Source organism: Cupressus sempervirens, chromosome 8 (genome assembly GCF_028749045.1).
Source record: "Cupressus sempervirens isolate cs-2001-9-10 chromosome 8, ASM2874904v1, whole genome shotgun sequence".
Lineage (NCBI taxonomy): Eukaryota > Viridiplantae > Streptophyta > Pinopsida > Cupressales > Cupressaceae > Cupressus > Cupressus sempervirens.
In genome coordinates this window covers 440,227,073-440,241,460 of record NC_143125.1, presented here as the reverse complement: position 1 = coordinate 440,241,460, position 14,388 = coordinate 440,227,073, and the positions used below count along the sequence as shown (strand labels likewise).

General features: G+C 35.7%; 1 protein-coding gene across 4 annotated transcripts in view; it reads left to right on the top strand.

Moving 5' to 3' along the window:
• The window catches only part of LOC149543104 (nuclear pore complex protein NUP58-like), an 88,396-nt gene that overhangs the window by 32,239 nt on the left and 41,769 nt on the right, over positions 1 to 14,388 (top strand). For all 4 annotated transcript variants that reach the window (XR_016355594.1, XR_016355593.1, XR_016355592.1 and 1 more), the window contains exon 3: positions 8,274 to 8,744. Coding sequence is in view for 1 of the 4 variants with exons in the window: in XM_089798012.1 (XP_089654138.1) it covers positions 8,274 to 8,744 (471 nt within the window). In the remaining 3 variants the exon portion in view is untranslated. The remainder of the gene's footprint in view (positions 1 to 8,273; positions 8,745 to 14,388) is intronic.

Here is a 14,388-nt window from a genome sequence, read left to right as displayed (position 1 = left end):
TAATTAGGGGTTTTTATGGATTATTGGGCCATTGATTATGTTTTTATCTTGGCCGTTCATTGTAATTGGGGCCCCTATATAAACTCTACCCCTCTCATTTGTAATAGGGAGATTGTTGCCGCCAAATTTGCTATACTATTCATTGTTGTGTTTGCATATTTATCTACATTCCTCCCTTAGAATATATTTGATTTCAAATTGTTTAGTTAGAATTTGCTTTGAATAATTTAGTGGATATAAGGTTGCTTGGCTTGATCATTAGACCAAACCACTAGCTTCTTATTGATTGTGAGTCTTGCCTTGCATGGTCGAATGACATTTATATGCACTTCAATCTATACTTGATATTTGTTTTGCAACCATTGATGGGATTAAGGAAATGGTATTGATTTTAAGAATTATTTGAACACAGATTAGAAGCTTGCATTAGGTTGGAGTCATCAACAAGACTACATCTAGTAGAGTCTAAGTGTATTTAGTCTTTCTTACATCCTCAGGTACAAATAAAAATAGTTTAGATTTTTAAGCACAAGTTTAAGTTGCATTTAATAAGTTATAAGTAAAAAGTATATTGCCATTGCACATTGTGAAGCCATATCAATTGATTTAAGTTTGGCAAGTTTTAGTGAACAACATAAGTGCCCTTGTGATACTAGCATATCACGTTATTATCACTGAGTGAGTATCCACATTAGGCAGGAAAATAAAACTCACATCAACGGGTCCTTGACCTCGATATTTTAGTCACCTTCCTTTGAGTTATTGCATTGGGGGTCTAGATGTCGAGATATTAGTTTGAATACATTATGAAGGAAATAATGTCAAACCATGATTTTCATCAATCATCAATGGGTAATTTGAAGATTGACAATCGTTGATGTGTGATTAAGCTCGACTATGAAAGATCTTGTGGTATTTGAAGCCTTTGCCAATTTTGAGTAAGTAATGAATTGATGACCAAAGGTTGTCGTGGAACCTTTTGTAGAACAACAAAGATGTAAAGGTACAAAGAGTTGATAGTGGAGATGTGTAAGTGGAAGCTTCCAAAAAAATGCAAATTTTGATAATGTAGAGATTTGGTGACAAACAATATATTCTAGATGTTGGTTTTCAAGGGATCAAGGATGTAAAAGCACATATCTAGAAACATGAATTACAATGAAAGAGATTATGGAAAAAATGTGAAAAGCGAAGTTTACAGCCACTTTGTAGGGGATAATGTAGAAGAAATATTGTAAGTTTGATATTAATTGGAGTCACAGCAAATGAGCAATTTAAACTGAGGATCTTGAATGAGTTTGAATATGTCAAGATGAACCAATAAAATATCTTGGCAATGAGAGAAAGCAAACAAGATGCAAGACAGTTGTAAGGAGTATGATGCATGATTCAAAGAACTAAAATAAAAGTTGCATTTTGCCATTGATCATCATTAGCAATTGTTCATTGATGCATTTTTCTAGCTTGTATGTAGAAAGGTGAGGAAAAAGGTTCATGCGATACAAAAAATGAGTTTGGAAACAACGTGAATGACTGAGCTGGATTTGATACTGGTGAGGAGTGGAATGAGATCAGTTAAGGGTTGCATAGAGTTGATTGCATGGTAGTGGTAAGAGGAGAGCCAAAAGTGGGAAGATTGTTGGTAAAAGGAAGTTAGGTATCAGTCTGTATGTAGGGATGGTACACATCAAGAGGTAAGTTGTTGACTATTGACATAGCTTAATAAGGCATTGGTATATAAATTGTATGTTGTTTGCCTAAGAACATTCATTAGAGAAAAGGATGCAAGGATTGAGGAAAATAAGTTGTTAGAATATAAAACTTGATCAGATTGGTTAGGAGAGCATAATAAGACCAAGCACCAACAGGAGGCAAAGAAGTTGGTAAGGTAGTTTTGGTCAAGGTAAAGAATCATTCAAATAAGATAAGATGGCATAATTGCAAGAGTGAGGAACATGGTGTAATGGAGAAAAAAAATGAACATGTTTAGTTGTTTTCACGTAAGCTTTTTACTAGATAACATTATGTTTTGGTTCTCTTTATCTTTTGATGAGGTTTGACTGTAATTTTGTAAACAAAAAGCTAAAGTAAAATCCTATGTAGATAAATTTGTCCCTTTCCCATTTCAGCTAAGTGGAAAAAGAGAGTTGGGTTAAAAACTAAAATAAAAAATCACAAATATACTTGTTGGAATATGAAATAAAATGCAAAACTAGAAAGTAAAGAAGATACAGAATCTGGTATTATAAGTCAGAGCTCTCTATAAGGGCATTCTTGTGATATGTTGCTGTGAAACTCATGTTCTATGTCTAGGTTATGTGGCATTGTTCAAAATTGTTGCGAAACATGTTCCAGTATATGCACCTTTGGAGTTCCAACACACATAGCACAAAGCATAAAAATGACAACACTCAAGGATGTAACAAATACTATAAAATTGCTAAAAGAAAGATGAATAAATAGAAAAATGTATGGAAAATAGAACACGAGTATAACCAAATTTTTGTGAGTTTGTAATTTTCCAAAACTTGTTAACTTGATCTAAGACGAAGGTTGAGGCTGCTTAGTAGCTTGCCGAGAATGTTCAAGCCCCTATTTTGGTTTTTTAACCTCCACAAGCAACCAATGATAAAGAGGGAAAGAGATGGGTGTGATTCTAGCCTTTGCGTGTCTAGAACTAGAGAAACAAGTGTAAATGCAATTAAAATTATTTTTAGGTGGCTACAAGAAGCAATAATCCAATGTGAATAATTGTCAAACAGAAATGAAGATCCCAACTATTGTCATGAAAACACCAATAGAGCAACAAATGCTATTAAAATTAAAAAGTTTAAAAGCAAGGTTTTGAACACCGACTCTGTATAACATGAAACCGGAGCAAAATCTGCAAAAGTCACAATCTAGATATCCTCCAAATATTCAAAGGATGTCAAGGAAATCATGCTGAACATCAATCTATGATACCATATCATAGATAGCTTATTATCTCTAATATCAGAAATATTATCTTTGTTTAAAAAACATTCAAGTATCAGTGAGCTTCTGGCTACCCTTCTTGATTTATTATTAACTTATTCCTCACCATTAATACGTTGATGGTATTGTGGTGACATATTATATAAGAGTAAGAAAACTGAAGAACTTGCAAGATAGCTTTGTAGATTGTCCAAGAGTCAGATTGAGAGAGATTTTGACAGATTTTAAGAGATAGATACAAAAAATGGATGTATAGAGGAAGATGAAAAGGATAGGGATCACCATTAGGATTTGATCCAAGCTGGTTACGAAGCTTGATCATCAAGATAATGTGGCAACGGCTGGCAGAAACAGTGGCAAAATTGAGGGTCAATTGGTGCTAGTGCATTTTGTGGATGTATGTGTTGTGTTGGCTTTTGAGCAGATTGGGCTTTTCAAAGAGACATTGCTTTACACAAAAAGGTTGAGAACAGAAAAGCATAAAACACAAGTTGACACTGAGGGTGGGAAAGGCTAAGGCATGGGCCAAAGCAACCTCAAAACACAATGCATTGTGAACCCTAAAGCAAGCCAAAATATAACATGAAAATTGCAAAGGTATTTAATTTCAAATTCTAAATTTTACCCCCACTTTAGCAAGTTCACGACAGTAAGTGTAAAGCTATGCTATAGTATCCTTTTGATGAGATAGGTAATCTTGGAAACAAATTATTTACAAGATGGATGAGGATGGCACTGATAGGGTACTATACAATATTGATAATGACTAAGTTTATTTGCGACAAAATAACCACTAGCTTTGGATGCTTCTTGAAACTTGAGCCTTTATGGTGATTGTGGATCTCATTCTTTGGCAGAATAGAATAAATTTTGTTGAAAGATTTCATGGTAGCATCACATGAGTAGATCTTGCCACCCAGAGGCAAATGGTTTGGTAGAGGTCCTCAATAATATTCTGAGTGGTGTCTAAATAAAAAATTGAAGTGTGCGGTGATTAAATTGGCACACTAGTGTACCAACAGTTCCTTGGTTTATAGGATAACCTTTAAGTGGTTGAACAAGTAGGATTTATTTAACCTCGAATGAATAGGAAGCAATTATACCATGCTAATGGAATTTTGGAGCCAAATTTGAGGGTCACTCAAGCATCTAGGCTATGCAAGGAGGAATGCCAAAAATGTGAATTGAAACATAGAAAGATTAGATGACTAATGCCTTTTGGAAAGATGGAGTCCAGTAATGGTGAGAGTTAGGCAAATAGTGGCATGATAGGCACATAACTAACAAAAAACTAAATAATGGCAATATAATCTTGTTATATGGCTCAAGGTATTCAAATATTTGGGGGAGTTGCACATATTATTGACGGGATGCTATAGGATTGTTGCCACATTGCTTGGAAAGGCATTTGAATTTGAGAGCTTGGTGGGAAAATAGTTGGTTGGGCACTTTGATGGAACTATGCTTGAGCCATACAAATAGTCGTGAGAATAAGAAAGAAATAAGGCATAGTTGTCTTTGAGTAGATTAATAGTAGTTCATTTAAATTTTTTATGTGAAAATGTTTTTGAGATAGAGATTTCGGTAATAGAGTGTGAATAGCAATGTCCTACAGGTAATGAAAACGAAGCAAAGTGTCAAGTGAGAGTTGGCTTTCCCAAAACTTCAATTTGCAACCAGACAAATATTTTAAGAAGATGAACCAAAGTTGAGATGTATGCCAGCTGAAGAATAGGAAAAAGTGGAGAAAAAGTGTTTGTCAATGGAAAAATACCTAGATTGAAGATTGGCACACCTAGGTGTTGAACTGTTAAGGATGAAAGAGGATTGTAAACTATGGTACATATTGTGGCGGTATATGTAACAACATTGATGAAAGGCAATGCAAAATGCCCATTCTATAAACTCAACAAGATGATGATCAATGTCCAAGGTGATGTTGTGATGATGTCATGGAGTTTGAAAATAAAGTTAAAAGTTAAAGCAAAAACCCAAGAGAGCATTTTGATTCATAAGCACTTAATAGTTAGATCAAGCAGCATAGAGGGAAAGAAAAAGCTACAAACCAAGTTATACAAGTTAATATTCTGAATGTCCTAGAAGAACCTAATATCTTCTAGAGTTGAAGGAAGTTCCATGAGGGAGGGTTTTTGACCAATCAAGCAACAACGAGAATCTATGAATCCAAACTTGAGGAACCAAACCAAATTAAGTCAGTTGGGGTTACAGTGATTGTGGTAGGCCTTGAAACCAAGCTAGAATAGAGGAATATATTGAAATACCAAGGTGAATATGGTCATCTTGAGGATTAATGTTTTCATTTTTTTTATAAAGCCAAAATTTCGAACCAAGTTTTGTTTAGTTGAATGCATGATGAATAATATGCTTTTGGAAATAACAAAGTAATTTTAGATAGTATGGTAGTGGTGAAGTTGATTGATACGCTAGGTGATGGTTAACCACTAAGCATGTTGTTGAATAACTCGAAAAGAAAAGTTTTGCGCAATGATTTACTAACTGACGAAAGGGAGGGTGAATGATACAATATAACAACCAAGGTTGCAAATTGTGCAAGAGTGATCACAATAAGAATAGTTTGCCCCAAATGATATTCATTTCTAATGATGAGTGGTTTACACAATGGTGAGCATCAATAATGCAACATATTATGTGAAAACGTCAATTAGATGCATGAATTGGGATAGTGTTTGCATATAGTATAATGCTAATTTGGTGATGCTAATAAAGTATGGAGTGGGGTTGAACCTTGAGTAGATTACAAATGTTGACCATAGAATATAATTTGGCATATTGAGAGACCAAACTGTTTCAGTGCAAAGGCAAGATATAGAATCACTGACAGATGGTTGGATGGAAGAAAATCAAGTAACAACAAATTGGATAGATTTAAGTGAGATTTTGGATGTCTAATTTGTGACAATTGTGATTTTGAGTGCCTTGAAATCAATAAGGAGGCAATTGATCTGGAATAGTGGGATGGATAACTTGAACTACTAGTGGCATTTAAGACTAAGGTAAAAATAAAATTGGCTATGGTTGATGAGAAATGATTAGAAGCAGTGATCATGTTGGCATTAGTAGTAGGGCTAAATGAATTGAAGAAATACATCAATATACTGATCGCTACTCTTCTACAAGACAACTAAGATACATGGATTGTTGAAGAGATGACAAAGATGATTAAGCTGATTAGTTAAACTATTGGAAGCCATTGGAGAGTTTAAGAGGATTTGTGATGAGGTATTAGGTTGGGCAATGAAAAGGGAAATCTGATATTGTCAACTAAAGTGATCAATACCAGTTTAGCAAAGAGAATGTTAAGATAGATAAGGAAATTGTGGAGGCAATGACAACAGGAAAAAATCAAAGCACTAGGACTTGGTAGGTAAGGCAAAAGGAAAAATTAACTCAATGAAAGATGACTGAGCTTGAGGTGGATTGCAAAAATCTGGTGATGAGCTAACGACAATTTTGGGGTAGATGCAAAAGATCAGATTCAAAGATGATGAGTTCATCAAGAAAATACAAGGGAAGGTGGCAATAATCAGTAGAAAATTGAATGTGACCAACACTATTATTAGAGAGCTACAGGCAGCACACAAATAAGATATGGTTGCAATCAAGTTGCAGTTGGCATTCAAGATCAGCATCATACTTGTCTATCTAGAACGTTTACCTGAATATGAAAAAAATCATTGGTTTGAGTGATGTGTTTGAACCGAATTTTGTTATTGCATAACCATTGCCAATATCCTTGCTGCTAGAGTATGAAAAAGAACCAAGACACAAAGATCATGAATCAGCAATCGACATCAGGTGAAGGATGATGACAAATGAAGGGTCTCGAGGATTGACATGGTTTGTAAAAAGGTGATGAGAAGTTGAAGAAAATGAGGATCCACTCAGCTGTGTCAATGATTACGAATCTGATGCCATGTGTATATTCATGGGGGCAGTTGTCAATGGAAGAGATGGCATGGTTATGTCAGTGGCTGGACTCTAATTTAGTGGAGGCCTATAATACCTTTTATGGGCAATTAAGAGACAGCAAGGAGTACTGTAATCAGGAAGAGGAGACTAAGGACTAGGATAGAGTGAACTGTGGAGAGAGAGCACAGAAGTGTAGTCCTAGAGGCTGATCAAAGGGATATCACCAACTGGAAATTGGATATATTGCGATCATGCATTTTAATTGAGGATCTATTTTAATTTCTAACTTTCTCCTTTGCAACACATTATCCATGTTTGAAGTTTGTATACTTATCCTAATTATCTTTTCTTTATTTATTTGTCCTTATTAGCTTATTTCTGTTGTCTGCTGTCAAGCTTTCTTTCATTATGTGTGGCTTGGGCCCTCAATGCGCTTTGGATGAGCTTCCACGAAAGGACATACACTACAGTTGATGATAGGTCAGTGTGTCAAGTGTCTGAATGCTGGGGATATTAGTCTCAGTGTTGCGTCAAGAGAAAACACTCAACATCTCAGCCAATGTAGGAAATACTGTAGGAAGTGGCAATATAATTTTAAAAAATGAAATAAAATATTTATGCTACAAAAAAAGATAATGATAAAGAAATTAAACTAAATTTGGAATCATTTCTTGCAAATGGAAATAGTTATCAAGTATTTCTAGCCTACCCGATGTTTTCAGCAGGTTGCAAATACTGAAAGCAGAAAATACATTTCCAGTGGCATTTCCTGGTCATTTTGTCACTGGGCTGCTGGTTCATTTCCTCTTTCCCTGCTTTGTTAAATGAAACTGATGTTCTTTTAATTGAGATATGCATTCTCTATAGTTGTATGCCTTTAAAGTATCTCAAATTAAATTTTCAGTTTGAAAATAAAGTAATCTGCAGAAATTTTTTTCAAGTATTTTTGCTTTTTAAAACCCATTTGTATTTTGATGTTTTTGATAAGATTTAATACTGAATATACCACATTCAGAATGTAAAAAGTTGGAATGTGCTGGGTATTTTGAGTTTTAAAAAGATTATTTGCCAGTAAATTGGAGAGATATTTCTTCTGAATTGTTATTTTAGATTAGCATTTCGTTTTTTATATATATCCTGTGTAACAGTGCATTTTTGTTCGAATGTTTGTTTTGTTGCATGACTGCATCTACTGTTGTTCACTGATTTCTACATGATCTGTAAGAATAATTAGACTAGAATTAAATATTGGCTATATGTTAGCTCATGTCATGCTCAGATTGTCAACAGTTATTGTTCATGTTATATCACCTTTCTTGTGTACTGAAATGCATCTGTTTTAGTAGGAACTTCGAGGGAATAGCACTGCTGTAGAAAGGGAGAAGGTGCTACTCCAGGAGCTGATGAATGTTGTGAAGGGTATGCTGAGAAATGCTGAGGTTGCAGTTCGATCTTTTATGATTATACAGCCCAGATTCATTCGTGCAGAGGCTTCACCTAGTACTCAGCCTGCAACAACAGCAGCAGGATCGACCAACTTTACAAATTCAACAGCCTCGCAGATGTCTACTTCTATGGCATCTATGATGGATTTTTATAGCGGGTTACCTAAAAAACCCTCTCCATTTTTACAACAGACAGTTGCCAGGTTTGAGAGACAACTTTCAGAGTACAAACAGTGGATTGAAGAGTTAGAGCGCTTGCTTCTTCCTGCAAATGATGAGGCTGGGAGCTCAAGTTCTGATCTGACACTGTTGCAGTCTTTGCCGTCAGTAATATCTAACGTACATGATTTCTTTATATATGTTGCCGCTGAGGTAATTGCATAATTAGGATCTTGTCATTTTGGATATTTGTTCTATTTAAGCTACTATTAATATAGTCATGTTCTATTCACAAAAGTTGCACCTGTATGGCAAGTTTATCTTTGAAAATTTATATCCCTGATACACCAACTTAAATTGTCCTTAAGGTGAAGTAATTTCCCTGTTGAAATATAATCTTGATAAAATAGTCTTAATGCTTCGTATCTAGGGTAGACATGCTTTTACCCAGTATTGGGACAATTCTCTATCAAAGTTGAAGAACTGTCTGCCTGTGTTACTGTTAAATAATGAAGACCTTTCCCATATAATTTTGCTTCTACATTAAAATCCGTTGTGGAAAGATAATGAATGATTAAAGTATAAGCATATGCGATTGTGATTTTATGGTTACTTTGAGTCTTAATACTCTATTTATTATTAATTAATAATTATGGGATATTTGGCCATCAGTTTGTCATGTATGGATGAAAAGACGTGAACTCAGAATTTGAAGATATATTATTGTGACTAGAGGAATCAATTATGGCATTAATATCTATAACCCCACCTATTTTTATAAGATAGCCAGTTTCTTGGTATGAGGCTGTCAGTTATAAGTCTTTTGATACTTAAGGGGGAAGCTGTCTTTAGAGTAGACAAGGGTCCATTTTTAATGCTGCAGGCAAGTAATAGTTCGCTCTTCCATACAAGAGGATTATCCACATTGAGAGGTACATGTAAGAGGGCTCATCAATGACGGATATCTTCAGCACTCTAACATGACTCATAATTGTTGTTGGTAGGATGGGTATGATAAGTTGGTTGTAGATGTGAATCGGTGAATTAGATCCCACCTGAATGTCTGAAGTGAACATGAAATGATTCCTCTCACAATACATATGGTGACAAAGATACTTCAGTCCTTCTCTGCAAGCTGTCAGAAATGCCCGGAGTTCTCTGCTGTCCTGAGGACAGCCATATGTACCAGCAGCATTCCCTATTGTGGATGGTGTCTTGGGGATTTCTGGAAATTGTCTACAAATTGGGGATGGGCAGCACATGTTTCCAGGCATCTTGATGTCTTAGAAATGACTGTAGTGATGGTGATTGGGGGTTCAATGGGGAGATGTATCCCTATATAACATACATTCTTCCTTTACATATATGTGTGGCGAGGCTTTCACACCATTGTCCCATTGCACATGGGGACACCCTCTTTTTGCTTCAATCGGTTTAGTTGGTAGAGCGAGTTTAGCAGACAGTTTGGAAATTTTGTAAGCCTTCCCGAAAGTGTCAAAAAATTGGGAAAGATGGTAAAATTTGGCCAAGTGTCAAAATTTAGAATTTTTTTGTTAAATTTGGATAAGTGTGAAAATTGAGAAATTAAAATTAAAATTGAGCCAAAAATAAGTCAATTTTTTTTGCCTACGTAAATCACCTTGAAGGTTAAATAAAAGAAAAAATTATTGCCAAAACTAAAATAATATTTTGCCTTTTAGTGTTGACACATGAAAGAGTGGATTCCATCTTCTCAAGTAACAAGGTTGCCACTTCAAGGAGTAGATTCCACGTTCTCATCTGGTGATTGCCACATCAAGGAGTGGATTCCACCTTCTCAAGTGCCAAGGTTGCCATATCAAGAAGTGAATTCCACCTTCCCATGTGGCAAAGGAAGAAATTAGCCTTATTGGATGTAGGAAGCATCCTAACTCAATGGATTTAATGAGGGAAGGAAACAACAATATAAGAAAGGGGAAGTCTTAACCAATCATAAAGCCCCTTAGCCTAGTTTGAATAGCCTAGGTAGGTGACAAGTTTTCACTTCAAGTGCCATATTATGGGCCCAACCTTGAGCTCACAGTCCCTATTGCCAAGCGTAGGAAGCCCTGGCCAATTGGCAAGGTCTACAAACCAGTTGTAGGAGCTCTTAGTTCAAAGAAAAGGCCTCGAGATCAAATGTATGGGCCCACTTGGTGTGTGGCCTAGGAAGCTATCTTGTGGACTAAAAAGCAATGGGGCAGGCCTAAGGTGAGAAGTCTGGGCCTAATATGTATATATCAGGTCAAAATTTGATAAGAATGAGCTTAAATCAGCCCCCCATGGTTGACATGCAGGCCTAATTGGGTGCAGATTCAAGTAGCCACACCTTTATCATGAAATGTGTGGCCTCAAGTTTTTAAATCAGACCTAAAAGCAGTGAAATATGGCCCCACGTTGTCAAATTTGGGGACTGAAGGCCTTAGATCTGGCCCCTTGCTTGAGCTTATACGCCTAATCAGGTTCAAAACTTAATAAAATAGGGCCTATACATGAAACGTGTGAACTGGAAACTTTGAACAGACCTTAAGTCAAATGATGCAGCCCTAAATCTGGGCACAAAATATGCGGATCAGACCTTTAGACTCTAAATGAAACCTGTGGATTTAAATTTCAAGCATTGTAAGCCTTAGGCCTCAAGCATGGGGTCCCAAAAGTGAGAAGTATGGCTGCCAAATCCAAACATGGGCCCCAAACATCAAACGTGTTAAGCTCTTATTACAGTTAATTAGGCTCTGATTGTTATCAGCGATTTAAACTCCGATTTCTCAAATCTTAGACATTTATCAGCAGATTGAGGTTTGATTTCACTCTTATCAGACATTTAAAGTCTGAAATCAATTGAATCTGGTCATAAAACTTGAAATTTGAGCCTTTCATTACACTGTTGCTACATTTGACTGAGATCGACTTTCATTTTCAGAACTATATAGTTCTGTTTTGAGTAGAATTTCTCAGATTTCAGTCAAATATTTTGGTTGCAGCGAAGTGGAGGTGATTTTAAAATAGTGGTATAAGGATTAGAACTAAAAAAGTGATCAAATTTCTAAGTGGTTTAGGACATTTAGTCCCTAGGATTGCCAATTTAAATTCTGATGTAAAAATTTAGGGTCTGATTTTATTACTTTGGCAATTCTTAACTTTGCAATTTAGTCCAAGTTTGGTGAAGTAAGTTGAAAGGTGATTAGAGGTTGTTGTGGGAGGATTATCTATGGAGGAAAGGGCTGAAAGTTCAAAGTTTAAGGCCAAAGCCAAGGAGGACGAGGATCCACCTGCGAAAGGCAGAGAACAATGATCAAGCGACTATAGGAAAAAGGAACCAGAAATGCTGAAAGCACTAAGGCACGAAGGTTGATACAATTGAAGGCTGATACACAAGAGATAACACCTGAATCCAGCTTCACCTCTATATGGGAAAGAAATGGAGACAACAATCTTGGGCCATTTTGACATGAATTTAGTGAGATAGAATGTACAGAGTCAACCAATTCAAGAAAATCAGGATGATGATTAAGAATGATATGTTGGCATAACTAATTTGGCAATGGAATGATGGTGTGTTTGTTGGCTATTGTTGATGACGAGTTAGTGAAGATTGGAACAAGATTTGATAATAGGTGAATTAGTTTTATTGTTGTCATTGATGTTAACTATTGACTTGTTAACTATTGACTAAGTGTTTTAAGAGCAAAGAATGAGTTACAGTGAGAATTAAGTGTTGTTATCGTACATCAAGGTAATTTGATGTGTCATGATGCTAAGTTTATGATAGCACCCATTTATGTGAATAATTCAGTAAGTTATGAGTACAGGAATCACATTGGGTAACTATTAAGGCAGTCAATAAAGAACAGTTCAATTATTTGAATGTTTCTTCAATTCTATGAGGAATTAGTTGAATCGATCGTTGGACGTGATTTATGATGATGTCAAGATGATATAGTTAAGATAGCACTATATAATGTTTATAGGTAAAGGTAATTTGATTAGTTGGAAGTGATGATGATAGGAATAGGTAAACTGGTGAACTAGACAGATGAATAGGTAAACAAAGTCTTATCAGTAAACTAAGCATATCAATAAACAAGGGGTGAATAGGTTTACTAGCAAATAGGTACAAAGAAATGAACATGTGAATAGGTAAACAGAAAAGTCTTATCGATAAACAAGGAAAAATTAGTAAAGATTCAAGATGTGATCGTAAGATTTGAATTGTTATTGGGATCAATAATTAGTTTTCGAAAACTGGAAGGATGAAGCATGATTTATGGAAGGAATTGACTACACAATGATTGAGGTAATATGTTTGAGGAAGATTCTTCAAGAAGTTTCTACGTGGTCAAAACGACTTATGGAATTGGAACAATTTACATGGTACATATCGAATGCAAGTCAACGCGGTCAAGAGAAATCAAAGAATGAATGGTTAGATTCATCTAATCAATTTGGATTGTTGGGTTTAGGTTAAGGGTTTATGATTGAGGCGAATTCTACTTAAGGGTAAAGAAAGAATGAACAAATTACTGATTGCAAGTGGAATGCGAAGTTTGAGAAGGCTGCGATCACAAAGGAAGTTGTAGTATTGAGTGCAATAAAGCCAAAGGATAGATCATGGTATGTTGATGATTTACATAGCTTCATTGGATATAATCTAGCAGAGTTATTGCAAATTATAGATCATTTTATATCTGTTACTGTCTAACCATTGTAGCAAAACATCCCGTAATCGGGTAGATCCTAACAGGGCCTTTTTAAAATCCGTTAACCAAGTGACATTGTCAAAAGAGTGTTTAAAATCCTCTAACAAGGCTACTCTTAACAGGGTAGAGACTTTAACACGTCTCAATAAAAATCCCTTAACTGGGTAGCACTAACACTGTAGTTGTAACCCTTAACGGGGCAAGCTCCTAACAGAGTGTATTCCAGAAGAGTACACAATTTGTGAGCTTCATTCTCACACTGTGGTTTTCACCCTAATTGGGTTTCCATGAGATATGTCTGGTTTTATACTTGTGTGGATGATTTTCATGTGTTGCTTGTTACTTTAAAGTTTACTTTAGCTATTATGTTGCTTGAAAGTTTAAGAGGTTAAATTGTTGATCAGTTTGATTAGTTTGTTTGGGTGATAGTTAAAGTTTGATTCGGTGATTACTGATTCAACTACCCCTCCCACACTCAATGATCAATCCTATACTTACAATTGGTATCAGAGCCTGGTTCTCAGATTTAGGAAGCTTAATAGCTAAGGGCAAAGATCTTGAAGATGTATAGAAAGGAGGCACCCAAGTCCACAAAGGACAAGGACAATTTCAATACATGGGCAAGCACAATGAAGTTACATTTGTTAGACCTTGCAAATACAACAATTGGCTATCTTACTATAAAGTACACACCCCCTATGTGAAACTCCTATTGCAGATGACAAAAGAGAAGCGTTGATCCATAACTCTAGTGATTATTTAGATTGCTAGTGCGCTATCTAATACATAGTTTGTTGATGTCAAGGACATGTGGGACAAACTGATGAAAAGTACATGGAGGTGATGAACATGTATTGAAAGCTAAGCTCGGCAATCTCAAATGCAAGTATGATGAGATGAGGATGCAAGATGGCGAACACATTTCCCAGTACAATACATTAAGGCTGAAAGAGATTGTTGCTACTATCAGAGGAGCTAGAGGCAAACTTGAAGATGATGAAGTTGTAAGTAAAGTCTTGAGAACTCTTACACCTAGGTATGCAATTAGAGTATTTGCCATTCAAGAGTTAAGTTCTATTAGCCTTGATAAAGTTACATTGGATTCATTGGTTGGAAAGTTGACTGTATTTGAAATGAGT